At 43.7% G+C, this 23,146-nt stretch overlaps 1 protein-coding gene across 4 annotated transcripts in view; it reads right to left on the reverse strand.

Annotated features, from left to right (window-relative positions):
* Window positions 1-390: 390 nt before the first annotated feature.
* DBNL (drebrin like) overlaps window positions 391-23,146 on the reverse strand; it is a 31,058-nt gene continuing 8,302 nt past the window's right edge. The window contains exons 2-13 of one of the 4 annotated variants that reach the window (XM_075858670.1): window positions 22,719-22,774; window positions 22,405-22,517; window positions 22,246-22,320; window positions 12,674-12,817; window positions 12,459-12,536; window positions 12,223-12,374; window positions 11,992-12,025; window positions 10,934-11,027; window positions 10,624-10,812; window positions 10,218-10,327; window positions 10,028-10,112; window positions 391-3,082 (exon numbers count right to left, since the gene is read on the reverse strand). In XM_075858670.1, the coding sequence (XP_075714785.1) occupies window positions 2,943-3,082; window positions 10,028-10,112; window positions 10,218-10,327; window positions 10,624-10,812; window positions 10,934-11,027; window positions 11,992-12,025; window positions 12,223-12,374; window positions 12,459-12,536; window positions 12,674-12,817; window positions 22,246-22,320; window positions 22,405-22,517; window positions 22,719-22,774 (1,270 nt within the window). In that variant the 3' untranslated portion in view covers window positions 391-2,942. Of the gene's footprint in view, window positions 3,083-10,027; window positions 10,113-10,217; window positions 10,331-10,623; window positions 10,813-10,933; window positions 11,028-11,991; window positions 12,026-12,222; window positions 12,375-12,458; window positions 12,537-12,673; window positions 12,818-22,245; window positions 22,321-22,404; window positions 22,518-22,718; window positions 22,775-23,146 lie in introns of all 4 variants that reach the window. The other 3 variants (XM_075858668.1, XM_075858672.1, XM_075858671.1) reach the window with 3 other exon arrangements.

Below are 23,146 nucleotides of genomic sequence, written 5' to 3' on the forward strand. Positions count from 1 at the left end.
CTTAAACCTTGCATTGTAGAGAACACAGTGATCAGCTTCCAGCTTGAACATGACTCTAAAAAACCTCAGTGAAACCTCTTTTGAGAAGAAAGCCCAAAACTGTAGTAAATATGGTCTTCTGGAGAACAATGGGATATAAAGAAAATAAAAACATTTGTCGGTAGATCCCACTAACAATCTAATGTGTTTGAGGATGGCCTACTGCTGCTCATTTACTTCATGTAACTCATCTGCTGTGACTTCCTGCTTGGAGAGAGAACAGTGCATGGGAGTAGTTCCCACATACATTACATGCTTTTGTTTACAACCATTTTAAGCCCAGATGGGTCCAACACAGTCACACCAACCACTAGAATGGTAAATAAGAAACATTTGGTGCTTATGTTATCAAAGACTTTTATTTTGTATTCTAATGATTTAAAAAAAAAAAAAAAAAAGTTCCAACATAATTACCATGTGATTTCAGAGAATCAAATTTTACTGCACCCCCTTACACATAACAATTTAGACAGATTTTCACAGACTGAGGAATTAAAAAAAAAAACCACAAAAAAAGGACAAGAAAAGCCGGCCCTGTGGAGGGCATCTTCAATGACTTCCCATACAACGCCCAGCACCCACAGCAGAGTATCGATACTATAAACAAAAGGTGGAATCATGGCAGACACTTTTTGTTATGAGAGATTAGACATTCAGATTGAGAATACTCAATCTGCAAGAAAAAAACCAAAAAAAAAACCATTGCAAAATCTATACTATTACCGGTTGCAATCATCAGTCATGATTTTCACAAATTGTGAATATTTTCTTGAACCGTCACCTTTTCTGACATGTCTATTTTTGTAAATACTTGTATTCCCCATGAAATAATTCTGGAGCATCTTTTCTTAGAACTCTCCATTGTGCAGTTCCTTGGTTATTCCTCCTGGAAATGTATAAATAAATTGACAACTGGGTGTTACCATTCTTCTTGTCCAAGGGGTGTGTCCCTATACAGACACACGCAGCACTGGTTGGCTATGGTCAGGGACACACCCCCTCTCTGATAACACCCAGTTGTCAACGTATTCATTCATTTCCAGGAGAAATAACAGGAACGGCACATGTAATTTTTTGGGGAAAATAACATTATTCACTAAAAACGGATATGTTCTAAATCCTTTACTTTACTTATCTTTTCCATTCATAGCTAAAGCTAAATACAAAATGATGCTGCTTCCCTGTAACGGAAGAGTAGTGCATGTCGGAAACCGAGTTATACGGTTCAAGCTAAACTCTTAGGCCTGCTGTCCGTTTCCAAGGGCAACCACCCAAATTTTAAAAGCCGTCGTGTATATGAATGGAGAAAACAGCATGAAAAGACTTATAATTGACACAAAAGCAGTAAAGCAATATATTAGCATTGTTACTGTACTTGCATCTACAGAATGCTGTTAAGTGAAATTATGCTTTAAGAGTTACAAAACTTTACTAGAAAAGTTTTTTTAAGCAGGCATCTGATTGGTTGATTGGTATGGTACTTTTTTTATGTAGTTACTTGGATTGTAACAAATAGCACAATACAAGACAATTTTGTAGAAAGACACAAGTGGTGCAAGAATGATCGATCGGAGAATAACCTTATATTATGTAGTAAAACTGATGTCATAAGGCTGTAGCATTGGAATGGTAAACCACGCTCAACACATTAATCTATCTGGACTTTCAAGCTATTGTTATAAGGACTCTTCAGTCCTTTACTGTATAGATCGAGCACAGCAGATTGGAATATAGTATATGGACCGGCCAAAAGCTTTGGGAAATTCAATAAGATCCTATTCAGGTAGTCTGGCCAATATTCTCCTCACCGTATCTGGTATCAAACTGGACACTAATTCACAAACGGTAGGAATGGCCAATAGTAAACATGAGTTGTTTGAAAGAGTTTTCTAATGATGACATGATAATAATTTTAACGACATGTCATTTAGACCCATAAGCAAAAAAATGCAGGGAAGACAAGAGCAGTCAATGCAATCTCCATCACGGGTCTAGGAAAGATACAGGAAAGGCAATTCGTGTTTCAGCTCAGAAGCAACATCCTTTCAAGCATGAAGTCGGAGGGGAAATGCTACCAGTCATGTGACATTGTTGGACAGATCAGGGATATTGCACTGGCTGCCGTTGTCTTCCCTGCATTTTTTGGTGATTTTTCTGTTGTTGTTAGAAATAGGTCAGGCATGTCACGTTGGGGGGGATCCGGCAGTTTGAAAGGGGATTTCTACATATTGTACAGTTGTTTTGAACATGGATGAGCACTTCTGATAAGAGCCCCTTAGAAGCCCCATTATTGGCCCTGTTGGGTACATAAAATTGGGTGGTATGCGGCCATCTTTAGTTATAAGGAATGAATGAAATAGGATATGGAATGGTGCTCTTTGTCCCGAAAGCCTGGGAGATTTTTTGTCTTGTGTAAAAAAAAACTCACAGATAAAAGTGTAATGTAAAATAAATGACAGTAGCCACAATCTCAAGTAAAAGGTGACCGTGAGAAAGAGAATAGGGGTAGGAAAGACAATGTGAGGAGGAACCTCGTGGCACAAGAAATAATAATAAACAGTAATTGGTCCTCAAACACTGCCCCCTAGAGGTCACTGTGATGCAAAGACAGGAGAAAGTACCATAATAAACCTTGGAAGTGGAGTTATCCTTTGGTCAAACTCCTTGGTCTATGAGAAAGCGCAAAAAAAAAAAAAAAAAAAAAAAAAAAAAAAGGACGCACGTGGCTTGTAGGAAGAAATATGTGTGTACTGTGTAAGGAACCAGCCGCCTGCCTCACAGTTGAACATACGAGTTACATTAAGTGTTTCTTGTGTGGTTACAGCCCATGATAATATAACTGATTCAGTGCGATAGGGGCCTCTCTGGTTTGAAGGTCCCTCCTCAATCTCTTCCATCATCTCTCATTCCATCAATTCCACATAGTTGGCAGGGAACATTCCATAGTGCCCGTCGGGTCCATATCCGCGCCACCAGCCATCGTCAATCATCTCAATGTGTGCGATAATTTGGTCAGGGTCAAATGAAATCTCTGTATCATCAGCTGTGTAGAAAAAAAAAACAAAAAAGACAACTTGTTCAAATAAACGGAACACAATATAAAAAAGTTATTTTGTAGCCTCGTTCCCCTTACATATTATTTATATTGCGCCATTCATCAACGGACTTGCGGAAAATCTTAAAGGGAAGGTGTCATGATTTAGTATTTTTTTTTTATTATATTGCTTTTAATAAAATATAAAACAAACATTTTATTTATTAGTGTTGGGACTATAAACTTTTTACTGTGTTCTTACTTTTACTTCTCTATGGGGGCTGCCATTTATTTTTTTTAATCTCTGTGTTGATTAACGGCACATACAGAGATGAAATACGGCACATACAACCCCATAGAGAATACGAACGGGAGCCGTTCCATTCACAGAAGCGTACGCCGTCTGTGTGGGAACGGCACATGCTGGTATCAGGTTACCTCACAAGTGGTTACACCAAAATAGAAGTGGTCCTCTCGAACGCACCAAAATTTGGCACAGGTCGCTGCAGTTTCCTGCCTCGGTCTGTTCTTCCCAACATGGATTCTTTGACTCGCCCCCAAGCCCTTAATCGGTTTTCTGCCATTGATGTGACTCCTGCTTGACCCATATCTAGTTCGCCCTTCTCTCATTCGATTATACACTGCGCTATACAATCTCACTTCCTATGCTGTAGAGATACTGGTCCTGTTCTTCCGCTGAATGTTACCGGTCTTATAATAATTTACATTTACACCTGTGGAAACGGTTTGAGTTCCTCGTTAACTAGTAAGGGTATGTGCACACACACTAATTACGTCCGTAATTGACGGACGTATTTCGGCCGCAAGTCCCGGACCGAACACAGTGCAGGGAGCCGGGCTCCTAGCATCATACTTATGTACGATGCTAGGAATTCCTGCCTCTCCGTGGAACTACTGTCCCGTACTGAAAACATGATTACAGTACGGGACAGTTGTCCTGCAGCGAGGCAGGGACTCCTAGCATCGTACATAAGTATGATGGAGGAGCCCGGCTCCCTGCACTGTGTTCGGTCCGGGACTTGCGGCCGAAATACGTCCGTCAATTACGGACGTAATTAGTGTGTGTGCACATACCCTAATTCTTTATATTATGCCTTAGGCCGAGATCGGCGCTGCACGCTGGTTCATAAATATTCAAGGAGTATATACTTGCTAGATTCCCGGCTTGTTTTATACTGCTTTATATGCTATTATTTTGTACTGCATTTCATGGTCCACGGTCGTATTGCTGTATTGAATTACTGTGGTCTTTTGTACACCGTTATGTTTTTCATACATTTCAATACTCTGTATGTAATTCTGATGTATTACAATAAACTTTATTTGTAAATAAAAAAAAATCCTGGGTGCATATTTTAATCCACAACATGTCAATTTATGCTGCGGTAATTTATGCTGCGATAATTTATGCTGCAATCGTTGCTCCTTTGTTGCAGGTTTGAATTCAATGGAGAGGTAAAAGCCGCAACAAATAGAAAATGTTGTAAATTTAGCAGCGGAAAAGCTGCATTTCCGCTATAAAAATGTCAAATCTGTAAAACAACCACCTTTTTTTTCTGTTTAAATTAAAAAACAAAAAAGTCTATACTTGCCCCCCGGGACTGGTCATAGCCATGTGGACTTCAGCGTCATCACAAGTGGCCGGTCTGCACGGAGAACAGAGGGACACTTCGCTATGGCAAAGTCAGTGAGGGAAGTATTGGATTTTATTTTTTTTCTGTTTCGTTTTCCGCAGCGGCGATTCTGCCCCCACAATTTTTTAGTTTTTTAGGTACATGTTCTAGGTTGGATATGCAGCGTATCCGACTTGTGGGAATATAGCCATCGGGAATAGATAAAAAGGTCAGGAAATGGAGTAAGCAGTTCTAGACATGTCCGTGGTGGAATACCAGTTGGGAAATGCAAGAGGTACGTTTTGAATGAGTGTTCAGAGGGCTATAGAATGTCAGGTGGAATGAGGGAGAGAGTTTGAGAAGAGAGGGGAAGCACGAGAGAAGAATTTGAGTGTGAATTAGAGAAGTTTAGATTAGAGCAGAACTGGATAGGACTTCGTAGGTTAGAGTGAGGATTCGAAACTGGATTCTTTGTGCAAAGGGCAGCAAGTACAGGGAGTGACGGTGGGGGTGGCATTAGAGGAACGGGATGAGAAGTAGAGAAGTTGCAGAGTTTAGGATAGATTGGAGGAGAGGTCCACTGTGTTATATCAAGTCCAGAGTCAATGCAGCGTCTAGCAGGAAATTTTCGAGCACTTCATGCTTCCCTCTGCTGACAAGCTTTATGGAGATGCCAATATAATTTTGCAGCAGGACTTGGCACCTGCCCGCACTGCCAGAAGTATCAATACCTGGTTTACTAACCACAATATCACTGCGCTTGATTAGCCAGCAAACTCGCCTGACTGAAACCCCATAGAGAATCTATGGGGTATTGTCAGGAGGAAGATGAGACACCAGACCCAACATTGCAGACGAGCTGAAGGTCGCTATCAAAGCAACCTGGGCTTCCATAACACCTCAGCAGTGCCACAGGCTGATCGCCTCCAAGCCACGCCGCATTGATGCCGTAATTCATGCAAAAGGAGCCCTGACCAAGTATTGAGTGCATATATTAAATTGGGCTTATATAATATTCTAATTTTCTGAGACTAAATTTTGGGTTTTCATTAACGGTTACCATAATCATCAACATAAAAAGAAAAAAATGCTGGAAATAGATCATTCTGTTTGTAATGAATCTATATAATATAGGAGCTTCACCTTTTGAATTGAAGTACTGAAATAAATTAACTTTTTGATGATATTCCAATTCTTTGCGGACTAGTGTGTATATATATATATATATATATATATATATATATATATATATATATATTTCTATATAATTTTTTTAAAAAAAATCTAAAACATTTTTCTAATACTTTGCTTAATGATCTTGGAACCATTTCCAGTTATGCGTTATGTACTCTAGCTGCTTCCAAAATTCTTCTGGTTTCCCGTGGTAACAGACAGCGTGTTATTGCTAGTCTGCTGTCAGTAATGTGAACTAATAGCTTTGTTATAATGGTCTTCTTAGCCACACCAATTGTTCTAAGGGCCTGTTCACATCACCGTTCATTTCCGTTCCGGGGTTCCGTCAGAGGGTCCCGTCGGGTGAACCCCGCAACGGAAAGTGAAACGGACAGCTCAGCTTCCGTTTCAGTCACCATTGATCTCACTAATCTCGCTAATGCTTTCCGTTCGTCACCATTCCGGCTGGTTTCCGGTTTTCCGACAGAATCAATAGCCCCGTCCTTCTAGAAAGCACGCAGTGTACAGATACCCTCCAGTACTGCGTCACATCCTCTACATCATGCTTCTGCTTATTATTCCAAGATATTACTTAGAAAAAATACTTTAGGATCACCATGGAGTATGATAAAGTCACTATGATATTACCTTACAGTCTTGTGGATTACCATAGTAACCCTCAGCTATATTTCATGCAGGATGTCTCGTACAGCGACACAGTAGTTTGTGGTTCACTTGGTGCAGGATTAAGTTGTGTCTGTTTAGCTTGGATACTGGGTAGAACTGTGTAGAAGGACTGGGTAGAATCCAAATAGAACATTCCACAGCTCCTTAAACAACGAAGGGTTTCTAAACTAATCATTAACGGCTTGTGTTCTCTAGAGCAGCGGGACTTTGAATTAAAGGGAACCTCCACCTAAATATCACTTTCCAAAACTTGGTTAATGCAGGAGTAAGGGATAGGGAGTAGCATGGTTTAAAGGGGTTGTCGGCTTTAGAAAACATCATTTTCAAATACACTATTAGGCCCTGTTCACACAGAGGTTTTTTTGCAGGCGGAAAAATCTGCCTCAAAATTCCTTCAGGTTTTGACCTGCCTGCCCTCTTTGCCATGTTTCTCATTGCGTTTTTCGGTTGTGGCCATTGAGCGCCGTAGGCAAAAAATGCAGCAAAAACCGCTTTCTTTGCCTCCCATTGATGTCAATAGGAAGTCAGAGACGGAAACGCCTATAGAAGGGCATGCCGATTTTTTTTCCCCGCAAACGTTTTTTCCGCTTGCGGGAAAAAACGCCTCCACCTTCCATTGTAATCAAAGAGAGGCGTTGTCTCCCTTTTTTTGGCATGGTTTCCGACACGAATTCCGCGTCAAAAAACTCTGTGAACAGGGCATTAGGAAATGTCTAACTTAATAGAGGGGATACCCGAACAACTCTCATCTATTAGCCAGAGTGGAGAACAGCTATAAAGAGTATCTTATTCTGGAGGACCCCAAATGGTCGGTGCATTGCATGGACAGCCCATGGTTTTCAAAGGGCACTGCGTAATGTTTAATTTAACCTGTGGTGGCACTGCAGGGAAAATGTACATTTTTCCCCAGCGATTGCTGAAGTCCCAGCTGTGGTCATTGTCAGCCTATTGTTGGGAAAACCTAACAAAAAATTGTCCAATGCGGACAACTCCATGCAAAGCTTCTCTGCCCTCAGTTTAAGGTCAATTCTACCCTTAGCTGCAGAACTGTACAACCTGAGACAGACTGGTTACTAGGGTTGTGCTGCCTGACAACCCCACTGGTAAAACTGGTTGTTAGGCAGAGTTCCCATAGCAACCAAACTGTAGAGTGAAGAGCACTAATGTAGTACAACATTTCATACAGTAATACCAATGTACAATATTCCGAAATATATTTCCTATATTTTCTTGGAATCATATTGACATTTCTAATTATCACATAAAGGAATAAAATGAGAATGAGCTTGTACTGGACATTTTCTTTACATAAGGACATGCACAAAACCCCATCATACAGTAGATTATATAAATAGTGCTAGTCTGTTCCCCCTCCTGCTGAATGGAAGCAGCGAGAAACAACATGTGACATAGAACAGATCGGCGCCGGGTCCAGCAGGGGTGTCAAAGTCTACGAAAAATTTGTTCTATATTAAAAATAACAAAACCATGTACAAATGTGGAACTTCTCTTTCAATTATAGCGAGATGAATCATATATGGGAACCATAGACCGCCCCGCGTGTCTCCAGAAAGAGAAGACCCCGCAAAAGGAGGAGGAGTCTGTCCGGCTTTGCACCCGTTGAACAGATCCCCAATAATATAAATTAGCACCGGCAGAGGATGTGACACGTGAGTGGCCACGTTAACCAGCAGCCTGCATCCCACCTATGAAGAGGCGGACAAGATATAAGTGCCCGCTAAAGGGGGGGGGGGGAGAAATGGACTACACCACCACTGATCAAACATATAAGATACTGCAGAAAGCGCTCACCCGACTCCTATAAACATGCGTGTGAGGATCTGTCTGGCAAGTTTTTATTTCAATAGGGTGAGGGATATAAGCAGCTGCCAGACAGAACTGGTAACGCTTATCTCCTAGACGAACAAAGGATTGGCATGTTGAAATCCACATAGAAGTCACAAAACTGTTGGATGGCAGAAAATGTTACAGACAGCTGAAACTTTTGGCTACCAACATGTATGAATTAAGATACAGACATTGTGAATCCGTTTGACACCTGGAAGTTCACACCACGTACCAGACGTTATTCTCTACCTCCAAACTATGACTAATTCATAACGATCGCACGATGATCAATTCGTCAGCCCACAGGATTTCCTCCACCCACAACTCCATCTGTCGTTCTAGATTAACTACTCGTTCGTTACGAATATCGCGGCTATTCATCACAGAATGGAGGCGGCTTTACCAGAGGACATCAGAACTGCAGCTAAATCATGACCCTCAAGTTAATTCATATGCAAACTATAGTGGCGTCCCATCAATTCACGGTCTATTTCCTAATGCTACACGACTATCCCCCTTGTGCAGACTACAGACACATCAATGCAGTTTTGCGCGTTCTATTTACTGGTACCAGACCGAACCATTATTAGCCATCGGGATGTGCTTGGTTGTTATGGCGTATGTCTAGTATTGCAACATAAAAATCAGAGCACTTAAATGGGGTGATCGAAGAGTCCCACACATGTCCACGGCCCCCGTAGAAATCTGTGTGCCCATAATGCATTGTGAGGAAAAAAAAAACGGTGCGTAAAATTGGAAGCACATATAGGTCTTTTTTTCACAGAAGCATTGCTTGTAGGGGAGAATAGGATGCCTAACGGAGGCACCACATGGCTGTGTACGGAGTGCCTATGGGTTCTGTATCGCAGACCCGTGCCCAGTAAAAAGCTGTGTGTATGAGGCTCAATAGAACATCTTCTGGTCCCTATTGGATCTGTGTATACACCAGGTCTCTGACATTGCATCCATAGTGACGTGATATAACATGGCAGCGAGATAATAAAACACTACGGTTACAATGTCACTGAGGCATAGTCCATACACAGAACTGACAGGGGCCAAGCGCAGGTAAATAGACCAGAGATTCATTTTAACAGTATGTGGATTAGGGAGATTTTTAGGGGCATTTCATTAACTTACAAACAACCTATTTTACCCAAATCAACGTGGTATAATGCTTAATACGAATTCTTAGCAATAGCAGCTTCCACTTAGATACATCACTTTACACCCAGGAAGGAACATTTATTACAGTTCACCATAGACAACCTGTTTTTATGTCTGAAAAGGGGATGTGGGTGTCAAAGACCACTGACTCCTATGACAACCACATGTTCCTTATCACACAGACTGCAGCTATGAGGGAGCAATATAAAGCCCAGTGCAAAGAAAGCGCAACCAATCGTGTCACCCATACTGTGGGACACACAGTCTGAAAGGGGGTTGTTCATACAGGAGACCCTTTTCCATCCTTCATTATCTTAGTATTCATATTCTTGCCTATGTTATAGTATTATATCAAGGAGCACCAGTCAAATGTAATGCCATCTCTTCCCAGAAAAATGAAATAATGTTTGACTGGTGCGATTGCCACACTCCAGTGCCCACTCACCAGCCTGGTAGTCGTACAGCGCTCTTGCACACAGTCCTCGGTCTTCTTCCACCCCAATCTCATAGACCGGCTCCTCTTGCTGCACCTGAAGTAACAGAGAGAGAGACACAGAGAGAGAGCAGTCAATAATTGCAGCAGTCGAAAGACGACAACATAGATCGCCAAGTGCTATAAAGGAGAAATCTCTTACTCCAGAATCCACATGAGGAGGCTCCTCATAGACATTGCTCTCTTCTTCTGGCTCCTGGTACAAATCCTCCTCCTCGTCCTCCTCCTCATGCCGAGAGGCTAAGGCTTGCTCTGCTGATAGACACACACTCATATAAGCTTAGTAAATAAATATATATATATACACACACATACATACACACATACACATATATACATACATACACACATACACATATATACATACATACACACACACATATATACATACATACACACACACACATATATACATACATACACACACACACACACACACACATATATACATACATACACACACACACACACACACACATACATACACACACACACACACATCTATCTATATCGGCCTACTGCAAATGCCATTGGTTACATTTGTGTACCTTTCACATGGACAGTGGGTTCTGGAGGTGCATGAGGTACAAGGGCAACAGGAGACTCTGGGGGTGTCTGATGGGCACGAGACACAGGGGGTGCAGGGGGTTCTTGAACACGATTTACAGGGGATGATGGAGGAGACTCTGGCTTAGGCTGACTGGTCGACTTCTGCAGGAAGGGACTGCGCAGCCTTCCTGAAAACGTACATCATGAGACAGATAAAGACATACTCCATGACGCGGCAGGAAACACAAAGTGACGGAGAGTCAGCACAAGACCATCACATATCTCTTATCAGCGGGCGCTGATACTCACCCGGCTGTGTGCTCACTTGAGGTGCACTAGGCATAGAGCGCTCTTTTTGTAGGAACATCTCACGTGCATTTGATGACCTTTGAGCAGCAGTGTCCTGGAGAAGATATTAAGACGTTATTGCCTTTATTTGAATTGGCTGTTATAGTGACCAGAGAAGCGTTGGAGAATCAATGTTATAAGCAAATGTGTTTGGATCATCTATACCTGACTACTGTTCATGTGCAAGAACCCCACACACACTACTGCATCTCCAACCAACAGTGGCAGGTTATCTCATGCAACCGATTCCTTTACACCATTCCCAATACACCTACATGTAACTCAGCAGTTCCCTCTACTGGTCACATGAATATTAGCTACTCCAGTTATCTGCTGATCACCGTGGGTCTGGCTTCAGAAACCAAATATCGCCAGGGAAAGATGCAGGAGGCTAGACATTTTCTTGCAGGGGAAATGTTGTATTTCGTGGCGCCCATTCAAATAAATAGACGACCATGTATCCCATGGCCGCATCACATTCTTCAGAGCGAGAGCCACTCTCTCAGGGTGTATACAACAAAATTTGTATGTTAGAAGTCCATGTTCCAGCATGACAGCTAGAAGCTAGCTACTTCCTCCCTCACTGAGCTCAAAGTTTAATTACTCCCTAGATTTGCTTTAAAAACAACAACAACCTGATAACATTATTGGTTATAAATTAGGGTAAATATATAACTTCTTGATGGACAAAATGACTTGGTCCCAGATACCAGATCATAACTCGCACTGTACTGACAGCAATTCAATCAAAATTCTCTCTGAAAATCAGGGGAGGACCTTTGACTGTTTAGAAGACGAGAGGGTGGGGACCGACTGGGTGACTGACTAAGAAACACTCCAAGCACTAATATGGCTGACAATGGTAGATATCAGACAGCTACTTCCTGTCCTGGAAACTGAAGACAGGAGAAGTTGCGTGTCGAGTTTTATCATTTGTCCGGACGTTCGCTTTAATTCTTAGCTGCCTCCTATTAATTGTATTTTATTGCATTCAGCACCACCATTGCCCTAACACTCACCCGATCTTTTTTTTCTGCCTCTTGCTGTTGCCTCCTGTATGGGAGCAGAGAAATGTTAATAAATAAGTCTCCCCTAGGACTGTCGTTTCCAACCTGTGGTTCTCCAGCTGCTGCTAAGCCACAACTCCAAGCATGCCCAGAGGCAATCATGGCACGCTGAGAGTTGTAGTTTTGTAACAGCTGGAGAACCACAGGTTGGAGACTAAGGAGTGCGATCTGAAATCCACTTACCTTTGAGAATCTATTGCTCCTGCCCTTTCCTTAAACCGTCTTTCCCTCTCCTCTGCCTCTTTTTGCTCTCTGTCTTTGCGTTCCCTTTCCAATCGTTCCCTCTCCAAGTTTGTTCTCTTCTGTTCCCCCAGTATGCGCTCCTCTTCGTCTTTCTGCATGTGGAGAATGAACGGTGGGTTATGCCAGCAATGCCACATCAAGCAGCAGCTATAAGCACAATTACTGGCGGTTCTCACCTCTGCCTTAGCCCAGAAGTTTTCTTTTCCAACGCGTTTTATTTCAGACATTGCATTTGTTTTCTGGTATACAGAGCCCTGTTGTAAAAAAAAAAGGGAAACATCAATATCACGTTAGTGCGCTCCATTCTTTATTACCAATATTATTTCTCTGTCTTCCCACCCCATTGGAGTTCCAGCATCGGACCCATCTCCAACCACTTGGATTTCCTCACCACTGGGCCCTGTGGGGCATCACTGCCTCTGCTGGTCTCTTTATGGAAGTTGTAATTGGCTCCGGAAGCTTTGGCAACCCTCTCTATGATAGAATCAGGTTCTACATCCTCATCAGCACGGGCATTAATCGTCACATGGGCTCCCTAGAGCAAGACAGAGGTAAGACATAAGATTGTATAGTATTTATATCAAAAAGCTGTCCCAGGAGGCAACCAAAATTGTGAACCAACAGATGCAGCTTACAGATCAGTCTTAAAAATTCAATGCACTACAATGCATTCCAGCAAAGGGCATCCTAATCTGTTTGGTTTGTGAATAGAATGCCAGACCTACAGTGAATACTGACACAGAACAGTAGAGGAATAGGACTCTGCATGATAATGTAATTAACAGCTAATTATGATCTGTACTGTCTTATACTAACACATTAACAATACTGAAGTGTTTAGACAGTGAATAGACATTCCACGGGATGTCTATTCACAATCTCTGCACTTCGTTACTGTTTCTGTGGTAGTTACAGCAGAGGAAGCGTAATCTCGTAACCTGTCATTTACAGCATAATCTCGCGAGATTACGCTTCCTCTGCTGTAACTATCACAGACAGAGTAACGAAGTGCAGAGATTGTGAATAGACATCCCGTGGAATGTCTATTCACTGTCTAAACACTTCAGTATCGTTAATGTGTTAGTATAAGAGTACAGATAATAATTAGCTGTTAATTACATTATCATGCAGAGGAGGGGAGTGCATGAGGCCGATTGGTCACTGATTGGTCAGCATCATACACTCCTCTGCACAACGCCCACTTGGTCTAAAGTAAAAATACGACCACTTGGGCATTAAGCAACTCATTAGCATAAAGCTAAAATCGCTAATAAAGTGGTAAAAATAGATCGGTTTTTTTAAATAAAAAGCATTACTGTCACCTACATTATAGCGCCGATCTCCTTATATAGGAGACAGGGCACTTATAATGTGGTGACAGAGCCTCTTTAAAGAAGATTTCTACTGAAAACATTAAAATAATTGGCCGTACATAGTTCTACCTCTGGGAAATTCTCAGCGATTTCTGATTTCCTTTATACTTGTATGTTGTTTTGTTTCTACGATTACTATTTCTATTTTCTTATCATGAAATATAATAAAAGTTTGAAATTGAAAATAAAGAATTGAAGGGACAACAAAAGTTTGGCAATTCTGGCAATTTCCTAAGATATTGTAATTTTTCAATTGAGTTGTGGCAGATAATATTCGACAAACTGACGTGCAGCCATATTGGTTGTCAACTTTGTATCGGCTTTGAACTAGGGATGGGCAATTATGGCCTAAATCAAAATCACGATTAATTGAAAATGCAACCTCGATTACGATTAATGGACAATATAGACCACACCCCTTTTTGCATGCCACGCCATTTAATATTTATCCCGAGCCTGCTGTATACTACTAGTATATAAAATACCCCGACACTGCCCACACACAGTATAGTGCCCCCCATAGTGCTCCCCACACAGTATAATGCCTCCATAGCTGCCCTCCACACAGTATAATGCCTCCATAGCTGCCCTCCACACAGTATAATGCCTCCATAGCAGCCCTCCACACAGTATAATGCCTCCATAGCTGCCCTCCACACAGTATAATGCCTCCATAGCAGCCCTCCACACAGTATAATGCCTCCATAGCTGCCCTCCACACAGTATAATGCCTCCATAGCAGCCCTCCACACAGTATAATGCCTCCATAGCTGCCCTCCACACAGTATAATGCCTCCATAGCTGCACTCCACACAGTATAATGCCTCCATAGCTGCACTCCACACAGTATAATGCCTCCATAGCTGCACTCCACACAGTATAATACCTACATAGCTGCACTCCACAGTATAATGCCTCGTTAGTTGCCCTCCACACAGTATAATGCCTCCTTAGCTGCCCTCCACACAGTATAATGCCTCCATAGCTGCCCTCCACACAGTAGAATGCCTCCATAGCTGCCCTCCACACAGTAGAATGCCTCCATAGCTGCCCTCTACACAGTAGAATGCCTCCATAGCTGCCCTCTACACAGTAGAATGCCTCCATAGCTGCCCTCTACACAGTATAATGCCTCCATAGCTGCCCTCCACACAGTATAATGCCTCCATAGCTGCCCTCCACACAGTATAATGCCTCCATAGCTGCCCTCCACACAGTAGAATGCCTCCATAGCTGCCCTCCACACAGTAGAATGCCTCCATAGCTGCCCTCCACACAGTATAATGCCTCCATAGCTGCCCTCCACACAGTAGAATGCCGCCATAGCTGCCCTCCACACAGTAGAATGCCGCCATAGCTGCCCTCCACACAGTAGAACGCCTCCATAGCTGCCCTCCACACAGTAGAACGCCTCCATTGCTGCCCTCCACAGTAGAACGCCTCCATTGCTGCCCTCTACACAGTAGAACGCCTCCATAGCTGCCCTCTACACAGTAGAACGCCTCCATAGCTGCCCTCTACACATTAGAATGCCTCCTTAGCTGCCCTCCACAGTATAATGCCTCCATAGCTGCACTCCACACAGTATAACGCCTCCATAGCTGCCCTCCACACAGTATAACGCCTCCATAGCTGCACTCCACACAGTATAATACCTACATAGCTGCCCTCCACACAGTATAATGCCTCCTTAGCTGCCCTCCACACAGTATAATGCCTCCATAGCTGCCCTCCACACAGTAGAACGCCTCCATAGCTGCCCTCCACACAGTAGAACGCCGCCATAGCTGCCCTCCACACAGTAGAACGCCTCCATAGCTGCCCTCCACACAGTAGAACGCCTCCATTGCTGCCCTCCACAGTAGAATGCCTCCATAGCTGCCCTCCACACAGTAGAACGCCTCCATAGCTGCCCTCCACACAGTAGAACGCCGCCATAGCTGCCCTCCACACAGTAGAACGCCTCCATAGCTGCCCTCCACACAGTAGAACGCCTCCATTGCTGCCCTCCACAGTAGAACGCCTCCATTGCTGCCCTCTACACAGTAGAATGCCTCCATAGCTGCCCTCTACACAGTAGAATGCCTCCATAGCTGCCCTCTACACAGTAGAATGCCTCCATAGCTGCCCTCTACACAGTAGAATGCCTCCATAGCTGCCCTCTACACAGTAGAATGCCTCCATAGCTGCCCTCTACACAGTAGAATGCCTCCATAGCTGCCCTCTACACAGTAGAATGCCTCCATAGCTGCCCTCCACACAGTATAATGCCTCCATAGCTGCCCTCCACACAGTATAATGCCTCCATAGCTGCCCTCTACACAGTAGAATGCCTCCATAGCTGCCCTCTACACAGTAGAATGCCTCCATAGCTGCCCTCCACACAGTATAACGCCTCCATAGCTGCCCTCCACACAGTATAACGCCTCCATAGCTGCCCTCCACACAGTATAATGCCTCCATAGCTGCCCTCCACACAGTATAATGCCTCCATAGCTGCCCTCCACACAGTATAATGCCTCCATAGCTGCCCTCCACACAGTATAATGCCTCCATAGCTGCCCTCCACACAGTAGAATGCCTCCATAGCTGCCCACTAACACAGTAGAATGCCGCCATAGCTGCCCTCCACACAGTAGAACGCCGCCATAGCTGCCCTCTACACAGTAGAATGCCTCCATAGCTGCCCTCTACACAGTAGAATGCCTCCATAGCTGCCCTCTACACAGTAGAATGCCTCCATAGCTGCCCTCTACACAGTAGAATGCCTCCATAGCTGCCCTCTACACAGTAGAATGCCTCCATAGCTGCCCTCTACACAGTAGAATGCCTCCATAGCTGCCCTCTACACATTAGAATGCCTCCTTAGCTGCCCTCCACACAGTATAATGACTCCATAGCTGCCCTCCACACAGTATAATGCCTCTATAGCTGCCCTCCACGCAGTAGAATGCCTCCATAGCTGCCCTCTACACAGTAGAATGCCTCCATAGCTGCACTCCACACAGTATAATGCCTCCATAGCTGCACTCCACACAGTATAATACCTACATAGCTGCACTCCACACAGTATAATGCCTCCTTAGCTGCACTCCACACAGTATAATGCCTCCTTAGCTGCCCTCCACACAGTATAATGCCTCCATAGCTGCCCTCCACACAGTATAATGCCTCCATAGCTGCCCTCCACAGTATAATGCCTCCATAGCTGCCCTCCACACAGTATAATGCCTCCATAGCTGCCCACTAACACAGTAGAATGCCTCCATAGCTGCCCTCTACACAGTAGAATGCCTCCTTAGCTGCACTCCACACAGTATAATGCCTACACAGCTGCACTCCACACAGTATAATGCCTCCATAGCTGCCCTCCATACAGTATAATGCCTCCATAGCTGCCCTCTACACAGTAGAACGCCTCCATAGCTGCCCTCTACACAGTAGAACGCCTCCATAGCTGCACTCCACAGTATAATACCTACATAGCTGCCCTCCACACAGTATAATACCTACATAGCTGCCCTCCACACAGTATAATTTCCCCATAGCTGCACTCCACAGTATAATGTCCCCCAAAGCTGCCCTCCACAGTATAATGTCCCCCAAAGCTGCCCTCCACACAGTATAATGTCCCCCAAAGCTGCCCTCCACACAGTATAATGTCCCCCAAAGCTGCCCTCCACACAGTATAATGTCCCCCAAAGCTGCCCTCCACACAGTATAATGTCCCCCAAAGCTGCCCTCCACACAGTATAATGTCCCCCCAAAGCTGCCCTCCACACAGTATAATGTCCCCCAAAGCTGCCCTCCACAGTATATTGCCCCCATAACTGCCCTCCACAGTATATTGCCCCCATAACTGCCCTCCACAGTATAATGCCCCCATAACTGCCCTCCACAGTATAATGCCCCCATAACTGCCCTCCACAGTATAATGCCCCCATAGCTGCCCTCCACAGTATAATGCCCCTATAGCTGCTCTCACAGTACAACGCACCCCCATAGCTGCCCCACACAGTAGAATGCCCCCATAGCTGCACCCACATCCCCAATAGTGCCTGATAAAAATAATATACATACTCACCTATGCCCGTTCCAACGACAAGTGGAGGAGATCCCTCTGGTCTGTGCGGCCCGGCGCAGACAGGCACGATGACGTCACTGCCTCGCGTCCGGTGATACATAGTCAACGGTAGAGCAGGTACCTTACGGTCGACTGCTCTGCCCTTGGGTTCAACTGTATCTGCGTCCTGAAGATGCAGATAGAGTTTAAACGGGGAAAAAAGAATTCATAAAACCAAAATTCGCAAGAGGACGTTGATTTAGGGTATGTTCACACGTAGTCAACCAAAACGTCTGAAAATCCAGAGCTGTTTTCAAGGGAAAACAGACCCTGCTTTTCAGACGTTTTTTTACCAACTCGCATTTTTCGCGCCGTTTTCGCTGCGTTTTTTACGTCCGTTTTTGGAGCGGTTTTCATTGGAGTCTATGAGAAAACAGCTCCAAAAACGTCTGAAAGAAGTGTCCTGCACTTCTTTTTACGAGGCTGTATTTTTACGCGTCGTCGTTTGACAGCTGTCAAACGACGACGCGTAAATAACAGGTCGTCTGCACAGTACGTCGGCAAACCCATTCAAATGAATGGGCAGATGTTTGCCGACGTATTGTAGCCCTATTTTCAGACGTAAAACGAGGCATAATACGCCTCGTATACGTCTGAAATTTGGCCGTGTGAACATACCCTAATTGTGCTGAATTTCAGTTTCGTTTTTTTGCATTCCCCAGCCCTAGTTTGAACCAATTAGATGTCTCCCCACTCTCTCACAGCATGCAGACACAGAGTGAAAAACTGCAGCTGCATCCCCCCCCACATCCCTTACTATTTAATCTATTATTCTAGAAGGACATGTTGGGGACTACATTTTTCTGGACATTTACAGAGAAGGACAAGGGAACTACACACTGGGGTGGAAGATATAATTTACCTAAAAAAAATGTAAGCATGTCAATTCACTCCAGCTGTCACAAAGTCAATGACTTCCTCCCCATAGTCAGCAAACGTATTAACAATTCACTTATCTCTCGTTTTTTACGCTCCGTACAACCCAGCCTTTAGTAAATATTAAAATGTCTCTATTGTTTTTACCACCGATCTCCACGTACAAATGATATAAAGGTTAACTAGGCGCTCACATGTACTCATAGAGCTGTCCACAATGAGAGTAGCTAATGTATTGATCCGGCTAAATGCACACCACTTGGGCCATACAATTGAAGGGGTTAACTCACCACATGGGTTGTCGGCTACCGAGACCCTCAAGAAACAGCCGAATATGCTAGGGAAAGTTGCTGTCGGCTGTTCTTTTCCCTATGAAGTGGCCGCTATGAGGAGACATATTACATCAAATGGCCATTAGATGGAGAGCCTCTGCTTGTTAGTCAGTTTACCCTGAAGCCTATGGCTGTGTGAAAAGAAGTAAGGGATTTGGCTGGCGGTCTAGATCAGAAAATTTAGCTCCGACCTCAATTTTGCACTTGTTTAAAATAATGGAGATTTAATGGAGATTAAAATAAAGTAATCTTACAAAAGAGGTAAATCCAATTTTCCTGCCCAATAACACTGAATCTGATATTTGTATATCTTTAATAGACAGAAGGAATAGAACATATTGCATTAGATGGCGGCTAAGCTTTTATTAGTCTTACTCCACCGGTAGAGTCACAGCAGGCGGCCAAATGGTTGCTATGGTTTACAGCACATCGCTGCTTCTTAGAGAAACATTCACCGGAAGAATGCCAAAACCCATGCAAGTCCGGCACCCGACACTGAAAAAGCCTTACCGTCAATTCTACCAAATATGACTAATAAACCTATAACATTTTTCCCTACTTCCTCCATAAGGTATCAAACTGCCTACAATTGTGCCATGTTATTTAGTGAGAGAAGGGGCCTTTTTAGAGATCACGCTCCCTTCCCTAAATTTAGTGAGCCACTAGTACCAAGTAACAAAATCTTTATATCGCATTTGTCTCCTCGCATTCCGTCATCCATAACTTTTTTTCTTTTTAAAAGGGGTTATCCGGGGCCCAAAAATTGCTTGAGATTTATATTTTTATGTGAAAAGAAGTCACTTACTAGTGTACTTTCATTTTTAATTCTGGAGTGAATCGCGCAGTTCAAACCCGGTGAAGTGGTGCCGGAAGTCCTGTCGTTTTCCTAATATTGATGATGCACCGCCACGGCCCCACGTGACTGAGGGCTTGCTTCGTGTGCCATTCGTGTCAGCGTCTTATCAAGGGGCTGGCACATTGCCTATTGCTGGAGTCCCCAAGCAGAGCATCAGCTAGCACTCTGCCTACGGACTGCAGCACTGCTCCTGACGTCACTGTCCATATAGGATAATGCCACGGTTACTGACCGCGGTGATCAAAGGGTTAAAGTTCTAGTTCAGAGGTTCCTCCAATCCCCGCTATAAAGCAGAAGGCTGCTGAAAGAACTGGAGTACTTAGTAACCGCTCATTCTTACAACAGAAGAGCTCAGGAAACCATTAACCCCCCCCCCCCCACCACCCTCTACTGCAGTATCACCAAAAGACGTTGCTGCAAAACCTCAAAAGACAGTGGGCGGTCATTAAAGAGGCTCTGTCACCAGATTCTCAAACCCCTATCTCCTATTGCATGTGATCGGCGCTGCAATGTAGATAAGAGTAACGTGTTGTTTTTTTAAAAAAAACGTTCATTTTTGGCCAAGTTATGAGCTATTTTATATATATGCAAATGAGCTTTGAAATGGACAACTGGGCGTGTTTACTTGTTTTACTAACTGGGCGTTGTGAATAGAAGTGTATGATGCTAACCAATCAGTGACCAGTCAGCATCATGCACTCCCCTCCATTCATTTACACAGCACATAGTGTTCTTACTAGAACGATGTGCAGCCACATACACAAGTGTCCTGATAATGAATACACATGACCTCCAGCCTGGACGTCATGTGTACTCAGAATCCTGACACTTCTGGATCTTTTCTGTGAGATTTCCAGCAAGCCACGAGATTTTGTTTCCCTTGCTGGAAATCTCACAGAAAAGATTCAGAAGTGTCAGGATTCTGAATACACATGACGTCCAGGCTGGAGGTCATGTGTATTCATTATCAGGACACTTGTGTATGTGGCTGCACATCGTTCTAGTAAGAACGTGATGCTGCTGTGTAAATGAATGGAGAGAAGTGCATGATGCTGATTGGTCACTGATTCGTCAGCATCATACACTTCTATTCACAACACCCAGCTAGTAAAACAAGTAAACACTCCCAGTTAAGAACACAATACACGCCCAGTTGTCCATTTCAAAGCTCATTTGCATATAAAATAGTTCATAACTTGGCCAAAAATTAACGTTTTTGCAAAAAAAAACAAAAACACGTTACTGTTCTACATTGCAGCGCCGATCACATGCAATAGGAGATAGGGATTTGAGAATCTGGTGACAGAACTTCTTTAAGGGTTTAAGGCTACGTAGGTATTTTAGGCCTTGCTTTTTGTGGGTCTAGCTGTATATTTTAAGGCATCAGTTTTGGGTACATATGTAGTAGCGTTTAATACCTATGAATTTTTGTTTATAATGGCAAAATGCACAATAAATTCTATGATTTTTATGACGTTCACCAATACAGTTATAGAGAGAATAACTTTATTTACAGGTCAAAATGAGTGTGAGGATACTCAATATGTAATTATTTTAATGGTTCTGTGACTTCTTAAATAAAACGGGTTTAAAATAAAATAGCGTTTATTGTATTTCTTGGTGTTGAAGTGCAATTTTTTTTATTGTTCTTTTTTTTTAGTCGCATTAGGGGACTTTTACCTAAGGTATGCCCTAACAGACACTAATACTAGACAGCCCTGGGGGACTTTCTTAAGCCCAGGGCTGTCAGTATTATCCAGTCAGCCTAGCCTGGGCCTCACAGGGATAGGACGGAGGACGCCACCTCCCCTCATGACCGCGATCATGACTAAACGTCATGAATCAAGGGTTCAATGGACTGGATCAGAGTTTTCTCCGATCCCAGGTGTTGCTGTCAATCACATCCACACTGTCAATCACATGCTCAGCAGCGGTGCCCACACAATCAACGATGACAATCGTGTACAGCATAACGCAAAAAATATCCCCCTGATGACATACATGTCATTTTGCATTAAGTTAAAGCGGATCTCCATGTATTGTATTGCATTAGAACACTATTGATTTTCCTATCTTTTCACCCCCAGACGGACATAGGTCAGGCAATGCATTGAATTCAGTGTATTACAAAACGGGAAGAGAATGAAGGAAATGTTCCTGCCTCTGAAGACTGGATGACTCTGTGACAAAATAATATGTAATATTAGAGCTATAGAAAGATGAGGTGATGAGCACAACGGACTGATATATAAAAATGTGAACGTTTATATTATTCAATGACCAATAATGAGAAAATATTACAAAATGTCATCGACTGAGTAAATTTGGGCATCTTTAGACAGCTATGTGAAGGAAGTCACAGGCTTCTGGGAGAAGATATGGACATAGTCATAGAATTGTTACCTTTAGAAAGTTCGCCATTGTACTGACGTGATTGGCACAAGCCCCTTTCCTGGAATCATTTACCCCTTCCCCTGTCTGGAGGAGAAAGAACACATGACGTGAGCGGGAGAAGAGGCAATGAATAGGGAAGAGCCTTATAGAAAAGAACGATTTCCTTACCCAGTTAATAAGGACATATTTAGGGAGACCAGAGTTGGGGTCCTGCACTCGACAGAAGGCGTACATCACTTTACCGCTGCTCAGGTCATCCACAAGCTCTTCCAGGCCTCCATCTGTGAGAAGAGAGATGAATGATGGAAAGTCACAGACAGAAGAGGAGGGTTGTAACAAGGAGGTCACAATAGGGAGACTGCGGTGTATGTCAGATGAAGCACAAAGATTTTCAGTCAGAATGGTCATAGAACGCGGTTAGAGTAATGGCTTTAAACGTCATATACGCGGAGGTTTCCTGCCTCTAGTCACAAACCACACACCTCCAGTCCCCACCAGTCTGATGTCATTGCTGTTGCCTTCGTATGTGAAGAGAGCCCTGCAATAAAAACATCAGGTTAGCCCTATTCAGTATAGAAATATTCGTTAAACAAGTGTTCTAGTAATCATGACTCCGAAGAGTCAGCAGATTATCAGCACATTCGGGCAAACGACTCAGCAGAAGACAATAACCTGGTCTTGCAAGGCTGGCCATACGTTCCCGATAGCTATCGGCTAAACATCTATTCCTCCCGACCCTTGAACCCCCCCCCCACCCCACATACACACGCACGCTTGGCCGAACATGCATGCGTTCTCAAACTGGGAAAGGGAGAAAGCCGCTGCCAGGCTCCTCTGGCAGCGGCTTATCTCCTTGCAAATAAAAGGATCTGGCACGTTGGAATACAACAGGCCCGACCCTTCTCTCTCC

This window comes from Rhinoderma darwinii, chromosome 3, assembly GCF_050947455.1.
Source record: "Rhinoderma darwinii isolate aRhiDar2 chromosome 3, aRhiDar2.hap1, whole genome shotgun sequence".
Taxonomy (NCBI): Eukaryota; Metazoa; Chordata; class Amphibia; order Anura; family Rhinodermatidae; genus Rhinoderma; species Rhinoderma darwinii.